The sequence below is a fragment of the Carassius gibelio genome, chromosome A10 (assembly GCF_023724105.1).
Source record: "Carassius gibelio isolate Cgi1373 ecotype wild population from Czech Republic chromosome A10, carGib1.2-hapl.c, whole genome shotgun sequence".
Taxonomy (NCBI): Eukaryota; Metazoa; Chordata; class Actinopteri; order Cypriniformes; family Cyprinidae; genus Carassius; species Carassius gibelio.
Window position 1 is genome coordinate 21,333,334 of NC_068380.1, and position 27,079 is coordinate 21,360,412.

Genomic DNA, 27,079 nt, shown 5'->3' on the forward strand with positions numbered 1-27,079 from the left:
GAAACAATAAAAAATAAAAAAACTATGCTGCAGTACTAGGAATATATACATAGACTATGTATATCTATATACGAGAGTATAGAGTAGGAATATAGACTGAAAATATTATAGACCATGTATTTGCATTTATATATGCAAATGTACAGTATTAACTTGTGCAAAAAAAAAACTATAGTGAAGCAACATGCAAATTGAGTGCAACTACACAAAATAGCAGCAGTAACAGTGCAAACTGAGATAAGGCTACCTGAGTAATATTAACAAATATACAATGGAAGTAATAACAGCAATAACATTACAAATGTTCAAATGAGATTGAGAAAACAATTTTAACCGACTGTTTCTGAGAAGAATAAGTCCACTAGCTAGCCACCTGTTTAAGAGTCTAATAGCCGAGACGAAGGAGTTCCTTAATCTGGATGTCCTGCAATTTACTCCTATACCTCTATCCTGAAGGTAGGAGTGTGAACAGTCTGTGTTGGGGGTGGGTGGGGTCTGTGGACTCTGCAGTGGTAAATGGCCTGCAGAGAGGGCAGTGGAGTCCTGATGATCTTCTCAGCAGTCTTCAACATTCTCTGCAGATTTTTCTGGTCCCTTGCAGTAGTGCTTCTATACCACGCAGTGACCAAGACGCTCTCAGCTACACAGCTGTAGAAGTTGTTGAGTATCTTGGTGACTTGCCAAACTTCCTAAGCCTCCTCAGGAAATACAGCCTCTGTTGTGCCTTCTTAACCAGTTGGGTGGTGTCCAGATGAGGTCCTCGCTGATGAGGACCTCCAGGTATTTAAAGCTGCTCACCCTCTCCACTTCAAGCTCTCGGATTAACAGTGGTTGGTAAGTTTACCTCTTTTTCCTCATGTCCACTATCATCTCCTTTGTCTGTGTTGAGGGTAAGATGGTTGTTCTCAAACCATGTCACAAGACTGGCCACCTTCCTCCTGTAGGCACTGTTTAACACTGCAAAGCTGCTTTGACACAATCTCTATGGTATAAAGCACTACATAAAAAAAGGTGACTTGACTTTAGCAACAACAGCAGTTATTCATCTGGAAATAAACCTCAAAAGGGTTCCCCAAACCAAGGAATTAATCACTGCTATAACTAACTACAAAGTAATGAATACCCAATTCATTACTTTGTAGTTAGTTATAGCAGTGATTAATTCTTTGTTCTTAGCCTCAGAAAACATAGATATTCATGACATCTTTGACGTTCATGACATCCATGACATCTTTAAATGAAGAGAACACAGAGGACTATGCTAACCAGTCAAAGCTTTAAAAACCATCTGTACCATTTTTTATGATCCAGTCAATTCTTATTTGAAAATACAAAAATAAAATGCAAATCTACATTATTTGAGGCTGCTGATTTATCCTGTTTTACATTGTCACCAATAATTCATTATGGATAACATTAACCATCAATTTCAAATAAAAGCACAACTAGTGTGTAGCTTTGGAGTAGCTTGTGATTAAAAGTAGTTTATTATTTCAAACACTTATTAACAAATACACAGAAGACAGGTAACGCATAAGAAAATTAAATAGTAAGATCGGACAAAGTGGGACAATCAGATAAAGTCCATATACACGTGTGTGTATGCTCCCAAAACAGAAGAGGCAAATCCTCCGGTTTTAACATTCCTTTCCAATAGGATTTTTTTTTTTTTTTTTTTTGTGAAGATACAGGAAAGGATGTCAGCTTGTGCACTTGTAGAAAATGTTACCATTTTACACATGCCTGGCATTGCCAACTTAAAGGACTTTTTTTTAATCCAGTGAAACTGTGAGAAAGAAAGCTAGTCACAATTTTTTTTTTTTTTTTTACTTCAGAATAATTTACAATTGCAGAATGAAGGGAACATCTATACATGTTGTATACAGCAGGCAATTTGAACTATAGGCTAAAATGAGACACTTGTAGCAGTACTGAGACAGAGCGATTTGATTTGGGCATTAAATGCTTGAATGGCACATTTTGGTCCATGTTAGTGTTGTTGTGTCCCATTTTATATATAATGGATGAACAGATGTATAGACGTTTGGATTTGTCATAATTTTCTGCTTGCTTCAGAGCTCTTTCATGGCAGGCCAGTGCTCGCTTATAGGAAGTAGTCGGGGGTGCGGCGGGTGACGTGAGGTTCTCCACGTCGAGGAGCTGGATCAAACTGAAGGCTAGGGAAAAGAAGAAAAGTGGCTTAAATGTACAGCTCACTGTTCAAACAACTTCCACTACAAAACCTCAATAATAATAATAATAAAAAAAAGATTTTGCAGAAGGCATGACAATAAATTTTTTTTTGGATTATTCATATTTTTTGCACTGTGACATTTTAGTGGCAATTAAGCACATTCTACCTCTCAGTTCTCATTGCTTTATTTAATTCCCACTGTTTTTAATGGTGACTGTCATTTGTTTTCTTTACCACTACCACCTATACAGGTTTAATATGCAGTAGGGCTGCAACAAACTATTATTTTGATAATCGATTAATCATTATTTCACCAATTGATCAGTAAATGTTGTTCTATAGTTCTGCTGTTAAAATTAAATTACTGAGTTACACATTCTAACCAATAAATAAAACAAGGTAAATCACTTCAGCTTTTGAAGTGAATGTCAAATGCCAACAACAAAATTATATTACTATTGTACAATTACATTTATTTATTTTTTTACAATAGAAATAAATATAAGACTTTCTCATTCACCAGTAAGGCTGTGATGGTGGCAAGAATGTTGATATGCATGTATGTATATATATATATATATATATATATATATATATATATATATATATATATATATATATATATATATATATATGCAATTTTGAAACAAATAATTAAAAATGAGGCTCAATCATTAACAAATGTGTTTGTTTATTTTAGCACTTCCTTCAGTGAACATGCAGCCTGCAAAACACTAAAATAAAGAAATATTACAGTTAAACAAGTAGCCTAAAAAAGAAAGTTAAATACACCCTTGTCTACAGAACATGAGTTACGTGACATGACAAAATACTAGACTATAGATCTTATAATACGTATATTAATTCTCCAATTAATATAATATGAAGTAACTGACTGAATGAAGCATAATTCTGCTAAGACATTGAATTTATTTTCAAACTGAACTATCACTTTAATGTGATGTGTTTAATGACCACACTGGTCATATCACATCACTGCAGGCTCTTTCATTAGGTCATATGAGATCATACAACAAAAATGTCAACAATTTTTATTAATTGTCGACTAATCGTTTTAGCAATAATATGCCATGAGACATTTGTAGGTTGATTTTCCAGGAGTGTTCAGAAAACATTTCTGCATGTGTCATTTTGATGGTAATTATTACATACCTCACTTTAAAGAGCACCTATCATGGAATTTTGAAATTTACCTTTCATGTAGTGTGTGACATAGATCTAAGTGAACAAAAACATCCTGCAAAGTTTGAAATATGACGGTGCACCGTATATAAAGTTATTGTCTTTCAAAAGTAAGAGTCGACTGTGAGTCATTTTTATGAATCGTTAGAAGACCAAAGCTTTTTCTCTGACTATATAAAGTTATTTGAATACGATATGCCCACTTATTGCGCTCCAAGATGCCAGTGAAAAGTAGAAAACATCATGGCGATGAGACGCTGTGTTCTGAAGTGCGACTCAAAAGCAAACTTTTTTCATTTGCCCAAGGATGAGCATTTGAAGACTAAGTGGCTACAATTCATATATACAACTGTACCTCAGAAGTATAGTCCGAGCCTTGTGCTTTGTTCACGCCAATTTGAAGACAATTGCTTTCGCGAGCGAGCCGGCTGATATTGAAGGAAGGTTCAGTTTCAAGTGTATTTGCATCAGCTTCCTCCTCCGTATCACAACCTGTAAGTGTTATTAATAATTGTTGCTTTTATGTTTTATGTATAGAGCTGGGATAAACGATTATTTTTTAAACGATTATTCTAGCGATAATTTTTCCGATGCATTGATTCAGATTAATTTTTTCAGACCGATTCGATTTCGATTATCTCCCCATTAATTGACTACTAACAATTTATACATGTTGATTTACATATCTGAATGAAAAAAAAAAATGAATTCCTTAACATTGCAATATATGTTTATTGCTCTTAAAATTTCAAAATAAAAGACTGACTAAGAATGCATTACTTTGCACTTGTATAGAGATAACATTCAATAAAACCTTGAAGCCTTGAAAACACATAGCTTACTGAAACAAGCTTACTGAACACATAGGGCCTAGCTTATTGAAAAAAAGTTATTCTTTCTGATGAAAATAACATCCTTTTTCTACCGTGTCATAATGATTTTGGTTAATATGCACGAGGGGGGAGGGAGAGAGAGAGAGAGAGAGAGAGCAAGACAGCATTCGTGTAGTTTGAAGACTGTGAGTGCTTGAGCGCACGTGAAACTTTGGTGTTCCGCCCTTTTTCTATCATGTTTAATGATTTTGATTAATATGCACAAGGGAGAGAGCGAGCAAGAAGCGCTCGTGTTGTTTGAAGACTGTGAGTGCGTGCAGAGCCAGGGCTCTCTCTCATACGCGCCCTGTCAGGCACACCAGTCATTCTATTCTACAACACTCACCGGTCAAATAATGCTTTGACAGCCGCCAAAAAAAAGATCAATGCAGAAATATATGGTTATATAACGTTGGACAGAATGTTGATCCGGCCATCGCGTATATTCAGCGCACATAAGGTAAGGGCTGGGTATTGTTCAAAATCTTTCGATCCGGTGCCAATTTCGATACCTCAGTTTTGATACTGGTTCCTAACGATACTTTTTTCGATACCATATGTTTTAAAATCCATTTCAACATCAACACAAATAAATTAAACACAAAACTTTTATTTTTCACCTTAATTAAAACATTCTGGTAACACTTCATGCTCAGGATAACATTATTAATACAACTGGTTGTGCTTTTTGGATAGGGGTGTGCCATTCAGGGGCGGACTGGGACCAAAAAGTGGCCCTGGACTTTCTGGCCCACAGCAGCCCACCACATCATAACGCAAACGCCCCTGTTTTGATGTCATTTATTAATTTAATATTTAAGTAAACAGTTTGGGGATTTTAACCAATAGGGCAACTGATCCACAAAAAAAAGAAAAAAGAACAGCAGCTGTTCATTTAGCGACTCCTAGTGAGCGATACATGCTCATCAAGGAACAAACCTTCTTCTAGAACTAACACTTTGCATTCAGTTAGCAGATCCATATGAATCATGCATTAAATAGAAGTTTATAAACTCAAACGACAGCTTTATGTGCTTTACAGTTCAAGTCACACAACATTTGCAACGTTTCTGAAATGCTGCTCGCACTTGTTTCTAAATATTGCTGATTCAAGCGTTTTAAACAATTCACGCGCGTTCGGAGCTCACTCATTGAAAGCACGCACTGCAAGCAGCATTTCAGACAATGCGCGTACAGAGAATGAATTCATCTTTCGCGTAACTTCTGAATGAACACATACACACAATTATATCAAAATGATTGTCTCTGCAAGTATTCTCTTAAACACAGTCGGTTATGTTTTAAGTGAACGTATACAGTGGCCTGCTGCTCAGAGAAATTCGCTGTACCGGACGGAAAAATCTGTCTCTCTCTTTCTGTTTTTTAGACAACGTGAAAGGGGGCGTGTTTCAAGATACACAATGGAGTAGACCAAACTAAACAGGGAGGGAGGGCAAAACACTCATCCAAACAAATGCTTCATTAACACCGGCTTTGGTTGCAATACTTTTATCGCATATGTTGCACTTTGCGGACTCGGCATCCACTTTTATAAAGTGCACACTTTAGACCTCTTTGTCATTGTAAAACGGAAACGTTTTGAGAAAAAACAACTACAGTTGTGTTGTGTGACTGCGAGTATCTTCAGAAATGCTCCCCGTCACGTCACGTGGTGGTGGACAGCCAATCACGGCGAATTTAGGTCCTTACATGAATATATGCTACAAGCTCACACAGACACAGCCGCTTGGCAAAAAAAAATAAAAAATTTCCGGCCGCTTGGCTTTTGGAACCGAACTTTGGCACCGAAAGATAAATTATTTTTCGATACTCATAGTATCGAAGTTTTTCGTTCGAGACCATAAAGGCAACGAAGGTAAACGTTTTGCAAATGTTTTTTAGAGAAATAAAAACAGGTCGACTAATCGATGCGCATATTTTGTGTCGACGTATTTTTTCCGTCGACGTCTCGATGACCTCAACGCGTTGTCCCAGCCTTATTTATGTAGCATCCTTAATAATTGTTTGGTTTGTTGTGTAAGCACCGTTTAGCTTCTAGGTTCAATGACAATTGTATTGAGATTGTTTGTCGTTGTTTTCTGAGTTTTCTTTAAGAATAGAGTCATATCTCGTAGTAATGTAACTGCATTTTTTTTTTTTTTTAACGTTATGTTTATGCATCGAGTTAACACAAACAAAGACTGATTGTGCTTTTACAATATGAACTCTGGGCTATCCTCGCTAACGTCACGTAAAGGCGGGGTTTTGAAAAGTGAATCACTAAACGAATCATTTGAGAATCGCTGTCAAAACAGGTAAAAATAAATGCATTTTATAAGAAAACTAAAGTCTTTTTTGTCATTGCATGCATGCAAAACTGTTGTTGGGGACTTCTAAAACAATATTTGGAACATTTTAAATGCCATAATAGGTGCTCTTTAAAATTAAAGACTGTTTGCATTGCACCTATAAGAATATTCCTGTAAAATGTTTTGGGGTTAACGGTCACATTTTTAAAGAAATTTAAATAGGCATTTTTATTCTTAAAGTAAACCTACTGAAATATAATTCAGACATGTGTTGAAATCACACTTTATAGGACAGTAGATATTTGAAAGATTATCATGAGAAGTGCAACTTACAACGAATATTTAAGAGTATCGTCCAGTTCCATAATGGCTGCCTGGTTGCCACAACGATAGCAGTAGTTTGGCGCACTGAAGATAGTGACAACGTTCCTATCATGACACCAGTTGTATCCCTGAAAAAAAAAAAAAAAAAAAGGTTTTACTTTATCTGAGTATCTTTATTGTGAGGAATTGAATTGTGGATCTTACCTCCATGACCAGCTGATGAGCGCGGGACACCAGCGTGAGGCCATTAGCATGGTTGAAGGTCTCAGAAATGTCCTGTCCAAACGTGTAACCAGCTCCACGAGGAGAGATTCCCCAGCCACCGCGATCATCAGGGTCTGACCACAGCAGATCACACATGGGTCCCTGAAATACACAAACAAAGATGTGGAGCCATTCTCCATAAACCAGTCAAATATTTCATGTGTTTAACATTCACAGGCATAGATGTTATTTAATCTGAGGAGCTAATAAGTTGAAGAGGCAAAGTTTTGCTTCAAAACCATGAATCTTATCTTGAATCTTATCCTATACCATAAGAATTTCTCAGTAAGCAGAGCAATTATCAGGATACAGGGAGCAAAACGAGGCTGGTGTACATTTATAGACACAAGCAGAACAATATACAAGACAACCTTTCTTTAACTAGTTGTGTAAATGTTAGAGAAGCACCGGTCAACCAGCCATAAATGGAAGGTTTTTGCTCCAAATATCCATCACCCAACTGGCATTTTTTATATTTTTTATTTAGATGATCTCTGATCTGATCTTGAACACAAAAAACATTGCAATCATTTTACAAAATGTAATTTGTGTGAAACTATTACAAAGTCTGTAAACTGCTGTTAACGGAGGCCAGAAACACTGAAGACAAAAGCAAATAGGAGAAAATAATGCACAAGTCAGAGCAAGATCACTGTTCCCGATATACAAAATATAGGAAGACAATACTCAATTAAGTTTGTTGATTTATATTAATGTATATCGGAGTGCTGACTGATTTCCGAAAAGTTTAGATGATATTTTCTTTTCATATTGCCTCTGTATAATGCATATTAAAGTAGTGTTTATAAGCACAGAGCTGCTTTGTTAAAAGTGGTAACAGCTCCTTTACTGCTGCTCCATGAGCATCACCTGCTGTTAGAAAGTGTAGTTGCATTTTCAGTCTGTCTGCTGTTTATGTCGCATGCAAAAGTTTACGTAACAAAAGTTCACATAGCTAAAGTCCGACCATTTAGTTTTTGCTTCAAATTTTGAATTTAATTTAAATTTATAATGCTCATATCACATGTAGTCTCTTTGGATTTCAATTGAAATGTATTGATTGCCTGTAACTTTTTTAAATGGTCACAGAGGTTGAACTGTTACATCTTGTTCGTGTACTTATTTGTAGTCTTGCAACTTTCTTAAAAAAAAAAAAAAAACAATTCATTGGAAACTTCCAGCTTTATGTATTTTTACTTTTGATAAGAAACTAAAGTCTAACTATAACTAGAAGTCTCATCTTTCAAATTATATCCATTTTATTTAGGAAATTCAAACAAATGTAGTTTTGGTGCTCTCTGTTGCACCACATCAGATCACTGTATAAACACCTCATTTCAAACGCAGAGCACAATTATCCGTTCCTGTTTACTACTAGTTTTCACGTGAAATAAACATGAATTAACATCTTATGCCTCATGTAATCAAAAGCAATAACACAGCTCGTAAACAATGTCCACAGCTCGTGTGCTATAAATTATGCAGATGCTTTTGGCAAAAGTGGGCAGGTTCCAAAACCTGCTGGAAAATGAAATCAGCATCTTTTAAGCATAAAGCATGAAGTGCTCCAAAATTTCTTAGTAAACAGGTACAGTGACTTTTCAAAAAACACAATGGACCAAGACCAGCAGATGACATTTCACCCCAAATCATCACAGACTGTGGAAACTTAACACTGGACTTCAAGCAACTTGGGCTATGAGCTTCTCCAACCTTCCTCCAGACTAGGACCTTGGTTTCCAAATGAAATACAAAACTTGCTCTGATCTGAAGAGAGAACTTTGGACCACTGGGCAACAGTCCAGTTCTTCTTCTCCGTAGCCCAGTTAAGACGCCTCTGACGTTGTCTGTGGTTTAGCAAATCTCTTGACACGTCTGTGTGTGGTGGCTCTTGATGCCTTGACCCAAGCCTCAGCATTCCTTGTAAAGTTCACTCAAATACTTGAATCGATTTTGCTTGACAATCTTCATAAGGCTGTGGTTCTCTCCGTTGGTTGTGCATCTTTTTTCTTCCACACTTTTTCCTTCCATTCAATTTTGGGTTAACATGCTTGGATACAGCACTCTGTGAACAGCAAGCTTCTTTGGCAATGAATATTTATATCTAATCCTCCTTGTGAAGGGTGTCAATGATTGTCTTCTGGACAACTGTCAGATCAGCAGTCTTCCTCATGATTGTGTAGCTTAGTGAACCAAACTGAGAGGCACAGGAAACCTTTGCAAGTGTTTTGAGTTGATTAGCTGATTTGAATGTTAACATTCTAATTTGTCGAGATTGATTAGATCCATCAATCTAGGGCTGTACGATTTGGGGAAAACATTAAACTGACACCAACTGAATACACTGACACTACTGTCTTCAGAAGAGCTGCTTATAGCAGAATTGAACTTGTTTTAGAATGAATGAACTTTACACAGTTACTGAACTGAAACAACACTGACGTGACTGGAGCTGAAAAATGACACTATTGTGCTGTTAGAGCTGCTTTACATCAGAAATTGCATTTGCTGAATTTTTTATGTTTGCATCACTTGTATGTTACTATCAAGTTTAATACTGTGAAGCTGCCCTGAACATCTGTACTGTTTAAAGCAGTCTTTCCCAATCCTAGCCCCAGTAGATAAATTTGAAAACACTGCACTTCTCGTGTGGACAGCAATATATTTTCTGAAATTATGACATCATAAGCCCACATCTCGCCCATAGTCAGACCACGCGTTTCTTCCACAAGAATCCGGTGGAAGAAATCCAATCCAATGACAGGGATAGTCCACAAATAACATTATAGTTCCAACTTGTCATGTTAACAAAGATGCGGCATAAATTTCATCATAGTTTTTATCATCAGATATTAGTTTTAGCTCGTCAACATCTCATCTTAGTCACATTAAAAAAATGTTTGTTAACGAATATTTTTATTGTCTTTGTTGACGAAATTAACACTGGGACGTTTCAAATCCTTGTAGAGGTTTTAAACTGAACTAAGCTGAATGATGACATCAGATTAGATGAATGGATGACATTGTAAGCAATGATGAACTGTGTTTTTTTTTCTTTATTGACACACTATTTTACCATTTGATGCGGTTCAGTTGCTTTGTTACAATCTATATTGTTAAAAGTGCTATATAAATAACGTTGACTTGACTTGCTGTTCCGTTGTTGTCTATTTTTTGTACTTTTAAATAAATTATCTATTCTGATATTTATTTGCCAGTCACAGCTGGTGCTTCTCCGACAAGCTGCTTTTCTTTGGCTTTTGTCATGGTACTCCGGGTAAAAAGCAACATGCACATATACACTGCAGACTAGAGGTTTGCATGTGTACTGCGCGTTGACATTGAATGAAATATATACACTAGTTTTGAACTGGAATCATTGAGAAATATCCTGTGATTTCCACTTCACAGAGCACATACGGTCGAATAGAACAAACATCTGAAGTGATGAGAGAGTCATAAGAAATATGTAAAGTAATAAAGTTTACTTCAAAAGAAAAAAAATAGAACTGTGATTTTTCTATAAAAAAAATCCTATAAAAAAACTCCAGATTTGCTGTGCTTGGCTGCACAAATAATAAGTTATTTAAAAAAAAAAAAAAAAGTAAATCTAATAGACCAGCTAATTAATCTTCAACATTGCATTTATGTTTTTGCAGTACCTATATCATCAAAGACAAGATTCTGAAAATGGCTACGCACTTGCTTCTCTGATGCAATATCTATATAATAATAATACAAATTACAATATAATAACATCAGTAATAAAAATTACAAAAATACTCTTGTAATAACTCACTGTAAAGTAAATTATTATCTAAAATAGTGATGGTTTTTTCGCTTTCCTTTTTTACACCATGCTAGCTTCTATGGCTATGTTCATGGCGAGAGCCAGGTATAGTTATTCAAAAGTAAAACTAAAGATGAATTTTTTTCTAATAATCTAAATTAAAACTAGATTTTGATTTATTCAAAAGTAATATAAGAATACTAATATTTCGCACACATCTAATTTTTCTTTAATCCACTAGACACTGCTTGCTGGGATGAATGCGATCTGTAACTGTACTCATGTACCTCATGTGGCACCTCCTGCAGACGATCCAGTGCACGAATGTGATCCAGCGTATCTATAGATGGAGAGAGGCCACCGTGCAGACAGAAGATCTGACGAAGAGAGTTATAGGAGTTATTAACAGCCATCAGCAGCAGTCAGAGGATTCTAAGGCTGGCTCTATGGAAAATAACCTGATAACTGTAAGAGAAGTTAAACTGTTCTGTTATTATTCCTATAACTATACGAGGTGGATGTTTTCTCACCTGTCCATCCACCAGAGCTGTGAGGGGTAGGTAGTCAAAGAGGTCTGTGAAATATTTCCAGACGTTTGCGTTGCCATATTTCCTCAAGCACTCATCATAGAAACCGTACACCTGTGTGATCTGTCTGCTCTCATGGTTTCCCCGCAATATCGTGATGCGTTCTGGATAGCGAACCTACAAATGAAGTAGACAAATGTAGTATCAAAATGTCAAATTTGCAACACAACAAGCAAATCTAACAAACATACCTTTAGTGCAACAAGAAGTGAGACTGTTTCCACAGAATAATATCCTCTGTCTACATAGTCGCCCATAAACAGGTAGTTAGTGTCAGGTGACTTCCCTCCAATTTTGAAGAGCTCCATTAGGTCATGAAACTGGCCGTGAACATCTCCACACACTGTGACCGGGCAGCGCACCTCTTGCACATTTGACTCTTTAGTGAGAATCTCTTTAGCCTGGGGGTGTAAGAACGGGATAGTGTATCAGGCACAGGTGAATGTTGTAACAGCAGGAAAATATCTTAAGCAAAAGTTTTGAAAGCCCAATCAGTGGTGCGTTTCCCTAAAGCATGGTTAGCCATCTACAGTCGCAAGTTCCATCATTGCAAACACAAGTGAATAATTCAGTTTCCCTCAAAAATAGCTCCAGTGAACATTCACAGCCTCTGACCTGAGGTTAGATACAAAGTCTCATGTCAGTATAACATGCATAGAAGCAAACTAATCATGGGCGGAAAAAGGTCACTTTATGCATTTTCTCTAATCAGATTGCTATCCAATCATGAAAAGACCAGGTGTAAATGCCCTCCGAAACACTTCACCAACAATCAGTGCTTGAAGTGTTTTTTTTTTTTTTTAAGACTGGAATAAACGAAACAACTTTTGCCCTAATTTTCACCGATTTACAGTCTGGATAAGTCAACTCTAGTCAGAGCCAGTCTGCAGATTTGAGTTGACATATTTCATAAAAAAATAACATCACAGACCATCGGTGGATATCAAACATGATTTATATTTTCAGCTGATATTGCAGCATGCAACGCTCCTTGTGAAATATCCACCGCATCTGTGCAGCGCACATGGGAATGTCAGCGGGAGTAAACCGTTCTGACGCACACATCACGAGCAGGTACGAAACACGTAGGGCGAGGGGAGATTTTGCAGTACTTAACTGATCGCGGATGGTTTCATTATCTTGGGCAGATGCAAAAGTCTGAGAGAATAAAAGTAATAAAAGCATAAATATGTCTCCAAATTTACTTGGGCAGCCGTCATTATTTACATGGGCGGCCCGCCCAAGTAAAGTCTATGGGTGCGTTTCAATCAGCTCCCTAGTTCAGTAGTCAGGGCACTGATCAGGGAGTCAGGCACATTAATTTACACAATATACTGATTAACGTCTTAGGAAGCTAGGGAGCAGATTGAGACACAGAGTATGTGTGGGAAACACTGTGATGGAATAAGTTGATTTAGTTGCAAGTCTTGTTTTTCACCATCCAACGACATATTTTACAGATCGTTTTAATTTGTGCCTGGCCGGTTTTCAAATAACCTTTTCGTCGACAATTTCATAATATTTTAATAATAACTCAAGGTTAGTTTCACTTTAGTCGCTGCTTCCACTCATTTCTGTCGTCCTTATCGAGTTATCTTTGCAAAGTGCTCTAGGAAATTTGCTTTGTTCTTTGACATGAACAATTAAAGTTGCATGCTGATTGGCTGTTGTCGCATATTTCTGCTGTATGATTGGCTCTTATATTAATCCAATGTAAAAATGCCTAGAGCTTCTCATCATTATCTACATATATTTACAGCGATTCGATATAATATTGTTTATCGGCACAGCCCTAGATGATATTATGTTCAGATTTTAAAAGTAGTGTAGTGCATTTCAGCATTAAGGAGGAGCTACACATATACGGTATGTGGCTCTGTAATTCTGCCACAGAGATACACTAAAATGGAGAAGACTATGCACATAAACCTAATACAATCGAACATGGAACAATACATTTATTAATCAGTGTTAATGTTAGTTAATGAAAAGACAATTGTTCAGTGTTTATTCATGTTTTTGTTGTGGTTACGTGACATAGCGGTGTCTGACTAGGGGCGATGTCATTCTAGGGCTGGGGGATATGGAGCAAAAAATATATCTCTATATATTTTGCTATATAAAATATACGATATATCTCTCTATCTTTACAGGAAAGATAATCCCTCCAAAAACTACTACAAAAAAAATAAATATATTATATGCATATATATATATATATATAACGTTTAGGGCCCTATGAAATGTTTTATTTTTTCTTCACCATATATTTTATTGTTACCTAATTCTGTGTTTTAGCATATGTAATTATTTAAATGCATAAAACAACTTAATTTGTAAACATTTTTTTCTTAAAATGATCTTATGAAATGTTTTTCCCCCTCTGAAATTCTGTGTATTTACATTTTTCTGGTTATCAAATGAAGGTATAAAACATTCATTTAATTTATCTTTTAATTATTTAAAAGATAAGCACAGAAAAGGCAAACAAGCAAAGTGGCAGAATCAGAATAAAATATAAACGAAATATTGATATATACGATGTCAAAATCCATATTGTATTTAAAAAATATCTTGATATATTTTAAATATCGAGATATCACCCACCCCCTCATCCTTTCAGAAAAAATTATGGATTCTCGGTCCACACAAAAAATGCAAAGGCAGCGTTTTCCACTCTGAGACTCGGTTTCACTCTCCTAAAACGCTGGATCCGTGTGGACGAAATGCCTGTACGATACAATGGTTCCTCACTCATGGGTCTTGTAGAAGAGACGTGTGCTTTACTAAACCCCTTTCAGACTGCACTTTAGTCCTGGAAAATTGCCGGATTGCCTTCTGTGTGAACGCAAACATGTTTGGATTGATTTATAGACCAAACCTACTTTTTATACCAGGCTGTTAACTCTTTTTTTTTTTTTTCTGCTGTAAAGTTGTGCATTTCAACATGGGGAGTCTATGGGCCGTTGATAAATTGCAGTTTTAGTCACTTCCGTGTTGGTTTCACGAGAAAAAACGGAAGGTTGCCTCTTGTTCTATATTTGGAGCCATGAAGATATCACAGAAAACAGAGTAAACAGTGAATTTGCTTTACAGGTCAACAATTAACCAGACAGGCACTCAATGTCATATCTTCAGAGAGTAAAATAACAAATCTATACTATACAACTAATTAAAGACACTGAAATATTAGGTAAAAAAAAAAATACAGCCAACTCTAACCTATCTTGACAACAACAATAGTGAACACTGACGTGTGTTAGCGGTGGTGTTAATTCAGCCAAATACACACATGAAAATCATGAAACGGACAGACAGTGGCAAGATGTCTGGATGTAATTACTGCAAACTTTTTGTTTAAAAATAATAATAAAATAGTTCTTATTTAAATTTAGACTTAAGAATTATGAATAATAACGCTACACCATATAAATAATAATTATGTTTTATGTTATTGGTGTATGCTATACACATCTCATTCAACATCCTAATAATCTTATTTTCACCCATTGCGTTCACTTACAAAGATGTTAAGTTTATGTTTACGATAAGTACGACCTAATAATGTATTAAAACCCTGACCATTTCTTTACCTTCTCGCAGAGTGTTCTCACTTGGTTCTCGGTCAGCTGTTTGCACTCATTCAGCTGTTCTATCCATTGGTCTAAATCTTTCGTGAACGCTTTTTCATCCATAACCGGCACGATCCCGCGTTAACGGTAATCCTCACAGATTCTTCGTTAATTAAACGAGCAGCAAACGCGCTGACACACTGACGCGCTGCGCCGGGCCGACGCAAAACACAGCCAAACACCGCTGTTAACCTCGGATAACAGCTCTTAAAACACGAAATCGCGTGATTTTTTTATTCTAGATTTGGTGGTTACTGGTAGATGTCTTTAGAAGGTATCCGCAGTCTGTCGTTGATGAATTTTCCGTTGACTCGTCGCGCTTCCGACCTTCTTCATAAATGCGCTGTGTAATGGCCGCTGCGCTCGCCGCCCGTGACATCTTCAGAAAGGCACGCTTCGAAACACTCTGAGCTAGGTGCTGCCCCCTTTGGTCAGGATAACTCAAAGATGACATAAATAGATCCCAGTAGATGTTTAAATGCCACGCAAATTTTCATTTGTAAATGAAGGCCATTCAATAAGCAGTACACCTTTAATCAGTTATTCTGTATATGCAGTGTACAACCAGTAAGTCAGAAACACTAGACGTCACACGCATCTGCGCCTAATGTATAATGTTTAGCCAAGATTCGCTGTGTATGTTCTGCAATGAAAATAAATAAATACATACAAATAAAATAATGTGCATATAAATTTGCCTGGAACCATCAAACTGATATACCAGATAAATAGCCTAAATTGGGTAACCTATTCTGGTTACTTACATCATGTGGAATGATTAATTCCAGATTATATGTGATTACACACAACTTGTAATAAATCCCAGCAGAGTGATATTGTTTGGTTATGTAAATAGCGACTAAGATTGCATTACTGGAGCTTCCTATGTTAGAATCAGTGTAGTCTATTAGTGTAAGTATCATGTTTCTAAATAATTTCTAATGAAATTAATGTGTAAGAGGTTTGAATGCAGAATTGTAATTAAGAAAGCTGATTTGTGAGTATATTGCAGAACAGTTTGTCTATTAATATGTTGAATTTTCAAACCACTTTTTGTTTCACTTAATAAATAAAAAAATGTTGAATTGCAATAAATACTATAACAAAGTAACTGAACATCAGCTCTTTGTATAAAACATTGTTATGTACAGTACATGGACATTTTTTTTACCAGATAATGTATTTTATATCATATGTACATTAAAGTCACATTAAAGTACATTTGCTTAAAAGCACCAACTGCATCTGTGAATCTGTGAGATTTAGGTTTTAAGATGTTAAACTAGTTTAGGGGTGGCCAACATCGATGCTGAAGAGCCACAGTCCCGCAGAGTTCTGCCAGAGATTGTCTTACTACCGAGATGAAAGGGTCTGTATTACTTACTATTGCAGAAAGCGTGATGGTTAACGTGGAACACTAGTGCCTTAATAACCATTCAAATAACAGCCTTAACGTCATTGAATTTCATTCAGAAACTCAATCGCCATTTACGGATAGCATAGGAATGAATGAGAAGTGCTGTAAGGTGTATCTCACCTGTCACAAAAGTTAGTGACTTCTCTTAAAAAGTGGCTTTTTTCCGGAGTAAACTTAAAAGTATTGATTAGTGTAAAAGATGTTGGAATTAGCTAAAAGGCTGTCAATTTCTTAAAAGACAAGCTGTTACTTCTAAAAAGCTTTTTATTCAGCATAGTGAAGCCTCTACTCCATTGACATCCATACAAAAAAAAAATGGCCTCTGGTCTCCTTTACCACATACTGGCAAACTGGAAGAGTTAGCATTAGCCGTTACACTTTTTTTGGCTAAAGGTTGCAGGCTTACCTTCTAGTGGCTTTGGTTCAGCCCCAACCCTAATAAAACAAGCTCTAAGGTTTACTACAAACCAACAGTTAGGTAAGGTTTTATCAAAGTTGGAGCAAAACTCCACAGGATTGTGGCTCTCTAGGACTGACGTTGGCCTCAAACATGTTCTTTGATATAATTTACCTATGAATATGACTGACTTACAATTGTTGCTCATAGTATATTAGAACTAAATGGTGTTAGGATAATATCTAGTATCAGGGTAAATGGCTGCAGTGGAGCCAGTGGTGTATGTTTGTCCATTTAGAAGGAAGTAGGGGTAATGAATTGCTGTAATTGTGCTGGGCATAGGGACATGCGTCAAAGCCTGAACCGAGAAAGGCCGCGGCATCAAATTTTCATTCAAATGGCAATTTGGTAAACTATTAGGTTGTGTCATGGCTAACCTGAACTGGTTTACTTGATCTTGTGACAGCACAGGAGAATGTGGTGCAGTGTTAGTTTGTTGGTATTTAACACTGTCACATGTTAGATGTGTAACACAAGAATCTCCTCGTAAAGTTGCTTGGGGAGCCGAGACTGAAGGCTGTTGAGGTCTTTGTATGTCTGCTATATATCTCCTCTCATCAGAATGTGATAAAGTTGCTTGTCTATTAGACAGATTAAAATAATTTATTTCAGAGTGTGCATGAGATGTCGAAGGTGAAGGTGGGACTAAGTGAGAGGCATTCCAGTCTGCAGCAGTGCTCTCAACCATTCCCCAATGCCCTGGATCCACTCTGTGAGGAAGATTGTAAGAGGTTGGGTTCTCAACATGAGTTGCAGAAGTTGTTTGGAAAAGTGGGTTCATAGCATTACATTGCATTAGGGGTAAAAGAGATCTCCTGAAGATGTTGGAAAACATTCATTACCCAGACATTGTAGAATAGTTCAAATGTATTCAAAACCAATTCATTAAAGTCTGATAAAAAAAAAATAAAAAAAAATAAAAATCAGCATTTGATTCTAAAATTAAATTGCAAAAATCTCTCCTACCTCCTTTTAGCCATTTTATAAGCCACACCATTGTCAGCCTTTACACTCTAGATTAGAAATAAATAAACAAACATTTGGAAAGATTTACAATAATTTTCTTTGCAACCAAATGAGATTAAACACCTCTATCATCTAATTCTAGCAGCTCAGATCAGATGTGAAATGTGACTTTCCATGTGAAATAGAATTTGAACCAAATTTAAAGAGAAATTGTACTTTATTTATTAGAAACTGATTAATCATAAAAAGTGGGTTTTATAGTTAATGTAAGGAGCCATTCAAAATGAGAGTTTCCTATAATAATACATTATGAGCTTTTTAAGGAAAAGAAAAAAGTTATTTTAGAGCAAGTTTAATTTAAAAGTTAGTATTAAAGTTAACATTTTGATTTCATTCTGACTATCAATCGACATATGTCACACATACCAAAATCTTACCTTTGCAACACTGGGTTGTGAGGATGTCCATAACTGCAAACCTTTTTGTTTCTGAACAGCTTTACTTGTTTGTTTTGTTGGGGTCTCTGCTCCATCCATGGATGGAGGGGGCTGTTCCACTTTGTTTACAAGAGTAACACCTGACTCTGTCACCCCAACAATAATCTGCGGGTTTGAATTATTATATGTCTTGAGGACCTCACTTGGTGCACCATGACTCATGTCTTGCCATACAAGAACCTTAGAGGCATCATAAAGAAGGTGCTCGATTCCAAACCATGATACTTTGCTAATAATTTCTTTGCATGACTTCACAAAAATAGCTTTTTCTTGAAGATATCTGAATGTGATGGACAGATGCTCTGCTTTGCCCACATCAAATGTCCCTGGCAACTGATCCGAAGGTGTTTCCACAAAAGTCATTATCACTTTGTGTATCTTTTCCAAGCTTTCCAAACTGTCTCCTAAATTGATCACTGCAGACACTGGTACAGATAAGAAGCTTTTAATGTTGTGGGGATTTCTGAGTGCAGCCTCAGCCTCAAGGAGCTCACGTTACTCTTCAGATACATGTAGTGAGATGCATCAGGGGCTGCACAGAGCTGTTGGTGCACAGAGGACACTGCACTGTAATATTCCTGAAGTTTACTGCAGCCCTCTTGTGCCAAGATCTTTTGAAAAGAAGCAAACAATGATGACTGCTGCTGAAAGCCAACCTCCCCTTTGTAGAGTTCTGTCACTGTTCATTGATACATAGTTTCACCTGGTTGTCTGTGTGTAGGTTGTGGGGTGTATCACCTGATTGTTCTGTGTGGGCGTCGCCGCTGATTACTGATCAGCGGCAGCTGCGGCTTATTCCATCTGGCCTATATTAACGCCTTGTCTTTCGTCTCATGTTTGTCAGATCGTTGTTTGGAGTCCTGGTGTTGTGTTGTCCCCTGTGTAGTTGTTCCTGCTCTGGATCTCTTGTCGCAGTTTCCTGTTGCCTGTTTGTTCCTTGGATATTCGTTCTGGATCACATCGTTCATCACTTCAGCCACGGGCACTTCACGGACTCCTCTCACCACAAGCACTTACACCCATCAAGGTCCCTGTGTTGCCATCTCTCCTGCTGCTAGTTTGTCTTGTCTTCTCCTGTAAATCTGACTCCGTTGTGGTATACGCCCATTAAAGAGATATTAACTTGCACTTGCATCCAGTCTTCTCCGTGACAGAACGATCTGACCATCATCATGGATGCAGCGAATTCAGCGGCTTTCACCGAGTTCATCAGCCACAGCATAACTCGTATGGATCAGCAGCAGGAGAGCATCTCTTCCACCGGATGCGCCGTCCAGGCGCTGGTAACACAGGTGTCCAAGCTCTACCAACAGATGCAACAACTTCGCGCTCCCACTGTGCCTGCCCCGCCGACCGTTTCCCCACCGCCTTCAGAACCATGGGACGTCTCGGAGCCCCGCCTCCCCGTGCCACAGACTTATTCGGGTGAGCCTGACTTTTGTAGAGCATTCCTCAACAAGTGTTCTCTCCACTTCACTTTACAGCCCAGTACGTTCGAGAGGGAGGAGTCCAAAGTGGCATTCGTACTCCCGCTTCTCACGGGGAAGGCGGCGCTGTGGGGAACGGTGGTTTGGGAGAACCGGGGTCCTTGCTGAGATGAGAAGGGTGTTCGACCGTGCGGTGGTGGGCAAGGAGGCCGCCCGGAGACTCACCGCATTCAAGCAAGGCAATCGCACGGTCGCGGATTATACCATCGAGTTCCGCACCCTCGCGGCGGAGTGCCGGTGGAACGAGGAGGCGCAGTGGGACATCTTCCTGCATGGGCTGGCTGATCGCATCCACCGTTAGATCTACACCCTGGACTTACCTGAGACTTTTAATTGCTTGGTAGAACTGGCACTACGTGTCGATTCACGCCTTCAACAAGTGGAGGCTATGGAGGAAGCTGGAGAACGACGCTGCGGTCTTCGAGCCAGTCTGGTGGATGTGGTCAGTCCACCGTCCGATCCTGAGCCCATGCAGGTGGGGAGAGCGCGGCTTTCCCGGGAGGAGAGGGAACGGCGGAGGTTCCTTGGACTTTGTCTCTACTGTGGAACATCTGGTCATCTCGTTAGAAACTGCCCGGTAAAGGGACCAGGCCCAATAGTAAACTCGAGGCTACTATCGGGCGGGATCTCTGCCGAGAAGTCCTCACCATCTACCATCCTGCAGTAAGACTGAGATGGGCCACCAACGACGTCACCTGCAGTGCACTTCTGGATTCCGGGGCCAAGGGCAATTTCATGGATATTAAGTTTCGCTCAGCTACATGGCATCTCCACTTCCTCCCTCGAGCACCCCATCTCCGTCAGCGCACTCAATGGACAGTCATTACCTGCTCTCTCACATCACGGATTCCATCACACTCATCACCTCTGGTAACCACTCCGAAGAGACTCAGTTCCTCCTTATGGACTCACCTCATGCTCACATCGTTCTGGGTCATCCCTGGCTCAGGAAGCACAGTCCCCGTATTGACTGGATTCTGGGTACTGTCACTGAGTGGAGCACTAATTGTCATAAGTCTTGTCTGTTGTCTGCTTGTCCCACGGTGTCTGTTTCTGTGTTGCAGGATGAGACTGTGGATCTTTCTAACGTGCCCATGGAGTATCTTGACCTGAAGGAGGTGTTCAGTAAGTCCCAGGCTGCTTCTCTTCCTCCACATAGTCCCTACGATTGTGGAGCCAGGGATGACCTAGTGCAGGGTAAGTCTCCGCCTAAGGGCAAATTATACTCTCTGTCTACTCCCGAGAGGGAGGCCATGGAGAAATACATTTCTGATTCTCTGGCAGCCAAGATCCTTCGCCCTTCCTCTTCTCCAGCGGGGGCGGGGTTCTTTTTTTGTGGGGAAGAAGGATGGTTCCTTGCGACCTTGTATTGATTACCGGGGGCTGAACAACAACACGGTTAAGAATACCTATCCTTTGCCGTTGATATCTCCGGCTTTCGAGAGGTTGCAAGGAGCATCCATCTTCACTAAATTGGACTTGCGTAATGCTTATCATTTGGTCCACATCAGGGAGGGAGATGAGTGGAAGACCGCTTTTAACACCCCCAGAGGGCACTTTGAAAACTTGGTTATTCCCTTCGGGCTTTCCAACTCGCCTGCGCTCTTCCAGGCACTCGTTAATGATGTGTTGAGAGACATGGTTGATCAGTTCATATATGTCTACCTGGAAGACATATTGATATTTTCTTCGTCTCTACAGGAACATGTTCAACACGTCAGACGAGTGCTTCAGCGGCTGTTAGAGAATGGTCTTTTTGTCAAGGTGGAGAAATACGAATTTAATGCACAATCTGTTTCCTTCCTAGGGTACGTCGTCTCGTCTGAGGGAATTCGCATGGATCTTGACAAGGTCAAGGATGTGGTTGATTGGCCAAGTCCAGATTCCTGTAAGGCCCTACAGCGGTTTCTGGGGTTCGCCAATCTCTACCGGCGTTTTATTCGCAACTTCAGCCAACTAGCCGCACCTCTGACTGCCTTGACCTCCCCCAGAACGGCCTTCAGGTGGTCAGATGCAGCCGAAGCCGCATTTGCTAAACTGAAGAGCCACTTCATTTCAGCTCCCATTCTGATTGCCCCTGATTCTTCATGTCAGTTCGTGGTGGAGGTCGATGCGTCGGAGGTGGGGGTAGGAGCAGTTCTTTCCCAGCGGTCTCCCTCAGATAACAAGATGCACCCTGCGCGTTTTACTCTCACTGTTTATCTCCCGCGGAAAGTAATTATGATATTGGTAACAGAGTTGTTGGCGGACAAATTAGCGTTAGAGGAGTGGCGTCACTGGTTAGAGGGTTCGGGGGTACCCTTTATCGTTTGGACTGATCACAAGAACTTAGAATATATACGATCAGCTAAAAGGCTCAATTCCAGGCACAATTCGTTACCAGTGTCTTCTACGGGCCTCTCCCCGTTTGAATCTAGCTTAGGTTACCAGCCACCTGTTTTTCCCAGTCTGAAATCCGAAGTCGCGGTCCCCTCTGCCCACGCCTTTGTCCAGAGGTGCCGCCACACCTGGAACAGAGCCCGTGAGACTCTCTTGCAGGTGAGGGCGCGCACCAAGGCTAAGACCGATCGCCACCGGTCAAAGCCACCCGTATATGTCGTCGGTCAAAAAGTGTGGCTTTCTGCTAAGAATATTCCGCTCCGCTCCGTTGCTAATAAACTTGCTCCCAAATTCATTGGCCCGTTTACTGTCACCAAGATCATTAGTCCGGTGGCAGTCCGCCTCAAATTGCCTCCAGCATACAGGAGGATTCATCCCGCCTTTCATGTTTCCAAAATTAAACCAGTTTTTCACTCACCACTTAATCCGCCTGTCCCGGTTCCTCCACCGCCGCGACTCGTAGACGTGGAACCCACCTATTCGGTTAACCGTATTCTGGACTCAAGGCGGAGGGGACGTGAATTCCAGTATTTAGTGGACTGGGAAGGTTACGGTCCGGAGGAGAGAAGTTGGGTACCTGCCCGGGACATTCTGGATCACTCCCTTATCGATTATTACAATCGACAGGTAAGGGGTGGTGGGAACGCCGAGAGGCTTTCCTAGGAGGAGGGGTACTGTCACGGTTCATTGATACATAGTGTCACCTTGTTGTCTGTGTGTAGGTTGCGGGGTGTATCACATGATTGTTCTGTGTGGGCGTCGCTGCTGATTACTGATCAGCGGCAGCTGCGGCTTATTCCATCTGGCCTATATTAACGCCTTGTCTTTCGTCTCATGTTTGTCAGATCGTTGTTTGGAGTCCTGGTGTTGTGTTGTCCCCCGTGTAGTTGTTCCTGCTCTGGATCTCTCGTCGCAGTTTCCTGTTGCCTGTTTGTTCCATGGATATTCGTTCTGGATTACATCGTTCATCACTTCAGCCACGGGCACTTCACAGACTCCTCTCACCACGAGCACCTACGCCCATCAAGGTCCCTGTGTTGCCATCTCTCCTGCTGCTAGTTTGTCTTGTCTTCTCCTGCAAAACTGACTCTGTTGTGGTATACGCTCATTAAAGAGATATTAACTTGCACTTGCATCCAGTCTTTTCCGTGACAGAGTTCTCCATAAAGAGAAGGGTCATACCATAGCAAACTCCTAAACGTGGGTTTACCGCTCATAAAGTTAATTTTGTTTTCTACAAACTGCCAAGCTTCCATCATCTGCAGCTCCAAGTAAGAATTCACTGCTTCATTTCAAGTCTGCTTGTGCAGGTGGATGGTCCAAGTATTTTTCTAGGATGATACCCCTTGAAACAAAATATTGGTTGAATGACACTTTCTGATCTTGTTCAAAACTTGGGATAAAATGCTGCAACATGATTTTGCATTTAGACTGCAAAGATCCTAGTTCGGTTAATGATGTTGTCTGATCAGCCATTTCAAGAGTATTTGAAATGTCACTTATGCTGTATTTATTGTCAGCGACTGTACTGCTCACATTGCCATCAATGATTTTTATGGTATACAAAGATTGTTTCTTTTGACTTTTTTGTTTACATAAACTATTAAAAATCATTGAGGGATTCTGTTGGCCTGTTGTGTTTTTTATTTGCATCTGTAACTGAGCATTAAGGGTATTACTGATTTCTGGAAAAAACAGTGTTTTGGTCATTCACCTGTGGCAAAGGGTGAGGACTATTACCTTTGACAGTGTCTATAGCACTGGTGCTGTCAGGACTGACACTAGGTACTGAGCTCTTTCTTGATCTTTGCTTACTGGTTCATTTGATTTGAGAAGATTGTCTGCCTCTCTTAGATTCATCTGGCACTAGTAGGCAAACATCAGTTCCATTTTGAGCATGTTCACTTCGAAGAACCTTCCTAGCTTGAACAGGGGCTTCGGTGTATTCACTTGAATTGTCTTTTTAACAGCTTTACCCCCGTGAGGCATCAGGCAGGGAACATTTACCATACAATACTGGCTTTTTTTTCAAACAACTGCTGTTTATGTGCTGTCAAGTGTTATCCACACCACTGGTCTCTCTTTAAAATCTTCATTCACCTCTTCTTGTTTCTTGACAGTGGACTCAAATTTGGACAAATAATCTCTTAATTTATAAATGAGCTGAGTCTCTGGTGAGCTTGCCTCGTTAATTTTGTTTTGGTCTGTCTTTGATAAATTACAGTTGTCTTTGATTGCCAGAGAACTTGGTGATTTGGTAGAGCCAAGCAAACTAGTGTTACTACTCTTCTTTGTGTGTTCTGAAGAAATCTTACATTGGACGCTCAATGCTGGATCATCAACAGTAAAATCAATAACATTATTTGATGCATATTTCAAAGCCTTTGGACCACACTGCTTTGAATCTGGTGCTGTTTCTTCAAATGCCTCAGAATCAGTACTCCGAACACTGCTGACATTAGATGTGCTGGTAAACATTTTGAAACATGATTGGTTCATATATGGGATATCTGCTGACATGTGCTCTGTTGTTTCAAAACACTGTACATTTAGAGTATTTTTCATACTTGCATTTCGCTCACTACATTTTATAGTGTCTGTCTAAGCCTTAGCATTGATAGTATACATCACCTTGGCTTCTGCAGTCATGTTTGTATGGAGTTTAGTTTTATGACTGTTGATTGTGTTGTTTGCAGGCACATCACTGTGTGTTTCTGATGCCTCACAATCATGCATACTCAAAGCATCTACATTGTCATCTACTGTGATTTTCTTTGTTAAATGCTCCTTGCTTAATGAATTCAGTCCAGTCTCTGATGTCAATTTCAGAAACATGTTCTCCTCTTTGCATTCTGTGTTACTCCCATGTTCTTTTCTAGTGCATGTAATCAAGGATGTTTGGCTTTGATTGGAGATGTTTTCAGCTGTTTTCACTTGTTCTCCTTTATCCACCATTGATGAGATTAGATTTGTAGTCAAATTTTTTTTGTCTTCTCAGTGTAGACTGAATCACTTTTATAGAGATCTTCTGAAAGTGGTTCTGTATGATTTATTTGCCCCTCTATTGGTTTGTCCCCAGGAAGAGTGGTATTAGCTTCCTGAGAACCCTGAACATGTGACGGTTGTTTATCATCAGATGTGAGAGAGTCTGGGTCTTGATCTTCATGTCCTGTAAGGACTATTTCAGACTGACTGTTTGAAGAGTCTGATGTTGCTTTGCTGTTTACTGTTTCATGGGGGCTCTCAGCAGACACAACTGTTCTGCTATGATTCCTCTTTGCTTTCCAAAAGCATGTCTTTTTGACATATATGCTCCTCTTTAGAGAGTGACCTAGTGATAGAACTGCGTGCTGTTTTTTGAGACATGCCTTCTTACTGCCTGTTCTGCTCAAGTTCTTCCGTTTTACATACATATTAGTTTTACTGTATCTCTGAGCTAGTAGTTGTAGTAGTTCAACATTACAAGTTGCAGTTTCTTTGTATCCTTTGCTACTGCACATTTGGATCATTGGGCTTTGAATCATTTCATTGTTTCTTTCACTCAATTTCTTTTGAAGGACTTAAATTTTTGGAAATCGCTCAGAGAGAGAAAGTACTTCTGTATTATGAGCAGATGTTTTGCTGGCTTTTAGAGTAACTTTGAGATGGATATCTTTGCAGAATCTCATGTTTAGGTTCGTTTCAACTTTGCTGTGATCTTTGCTTTCATTTCTTAGCTTGGAAATGTTGTCTGCAGGTCTGCCCATATTGCTGGAGGAGAAAACCTGCTTTTGAAACATGCTTGGCAAAAGTTGATCAAGTTGAATTCTTTTGTACAATTCCCATTGAGCACTGTGGTCCTGCTTTTCTGTTTCCATATCGAGCTCTGGAGATCTTTCAGAGTCTTCACAGCAATTTCTCCCATTCTGCTTTTGCTTTACTGCCATGGGAAGACTGAGATAACAATTGTTTGATGTCCTACAACTAAAGACTACAACACAGCTTGCGATTTCTATGACTGTGTTATCCATGATGTTGTTTTTATACATAAGGTATGATTTAGTGCTCGGCTTATCAACCAAGCTAACACCTGGAGTAGATTCATTCTCTTGCAAGTCCTGCACTATGAGCTCATTTTTACATTCTAAGCTGTGATCAAGCTTAGCTTGATTAGAGGGACAAGTTAATGGACTTGGGTGTTTGAGATCAAGCTGTACATTTTGTGTCTCCTTTTCCTCTTCTCTCTGCCACAGTACATGCCTTAAAATGGTCTTCTGTATTTTACAGGGATAAATTAATCACACACATTACTTATTAAAGACTCAACGCATTATAAACACTGATAAATAATTTCTGCATATGAATTGTGGGTAAAACTTTAGATTAATGGTCTATTGTTAACAAGTAACTATGCTGGAAGTAAAAGGTAGTACTAAATTAACACTTAGCTTCATAATATTAACTAATAGAGAAGCAATACTACCGAAACAGTAAGTAGTAGCAAATTTAGGAAAAAGGTAGTTCCTTGTTAGATATTTGATAATTATTAAATGAAAATGTCCTCATTGAGAACTACCTGAGAACTATGATCAGTTAATAAAGAATAATTACTTATCACAACAGTAACGTCTTAAAAGTGAACAATTGTTCTTTGTGGAAACTAATTTATGAATTCGATATCCAAATACAGTAAGTCGGCTACATTTTAAAATTGTAACTACT

At 39.0% G+C, this 27,079-nt stretch overlaps 2 protein-coding genes and 1 pseudogene across 2 annotated transcripts; 1 reads left to right on the plus strand and 2 right to left on the minus strand.

The window, feature by feature from the left end:
* Positions 1–1,453: 1,453 nt before the first annotated feature.
* On the minus strand, positions 1,454–15,567 carry LOC128021558 (serine/threonine-protein phosphatase 2A catalytic subunit beta isoform). The gene is made up of 7 exons (XM_052608866.1): positions 15,137–15,567; positions 11,735–11,944; positions 11,487–11,660; positions 11,244–11,333; positions 7,107–7,268; positions 6,912–7,030; positions 1,454–2,177 (listed from the first exon to the last, which is right to left on the minus strand). The coding sequence occupies exons 1-7, from the start codon at positions 15,236–15,238 to the stop codon at positions 2,105–2,107; spliced, it is 930 nt and encodes a 309-aa protein (XP_052464826.1). The 5' UTR covers positions 15,239–15,567; the 3' UTR covers positions 1,454–2,104.
* A 1,773-nt stretch (positions 15,568–17,340) lies between these two features.
* On the minus strand, positions 17,341–19,378 carry LOC128020669 (uncharacterized). The gene is made up of 4 exons (XM_052607277.1): positions 18,453–19,378; positions 18,016–18,062; positions 17,427–17,759; positions 17,341–17,347 (listed from the first exon to the last, which is right to left on the minus strand). The coding sequence occupies exons 1-4, from the start codon at positions 18,873–18,875 to the stop codon at positions 17,341–17,343; spliced, it is 810 nt and encodes a 269-aa protein (XP_052463237.1). The 5' UTR covers positions 18,876–19,378.
* Positions 19,379–20,108: 730 nt separating this feature from the next.
* On the plus strand, positions 20,109–24,156 carry LOC128020670 (uncharacterized; annotated as a pseudogene).
* Positions 24,157–27,079: the final 2,923 nt, after the last annotated feature.

Bases quoted from the DNA above. Each gene is read 5' to 3' on its own strand.
- LOC128021558 (XM_052608866.1), bottom strand. From the start codon at position 15,238: ATGGATGAAAAAGCGTTCACGAAAGATTTAGACCAATGGATAGAACAG. The intron at 11,661-11,734 runs GTATGTTTGTTA...CTTCATTTGTAG, and splicing joins CACTTCTTGTTGCACTAAAG to GTTCGCTATCCAGAACGCAT. The intron at 7,031-7,106 runs GTAAGATCCACA...TTTTTTTTTCAG, and splicing joins CTCATCAGCTGGTCATGGAG to GGATACAACTGGTGTCATGA.
- LOC128020669 (XM_052607277.1), bottom strand. From the start codon at position 18,875: ATGACTTTTGTGGAAACACCTTCGGATCAGTTGCCAGGGACATTTGAT. The intron at 18,063-18,452 runs GTAAGATTTTGG...TTTCTAATCTAG, and splicing joins CACAACCCAGTGTTGCAAAG to AGTGTAAAGGCTGACAATGG. The intron at 17,760-18,015 runs GTAGGAGAGATT...TCTTCCTCACAG, and splicing joins TATAAAATGGCTAAAAGGAG to AGTGGATCCAGGGCATTGGG.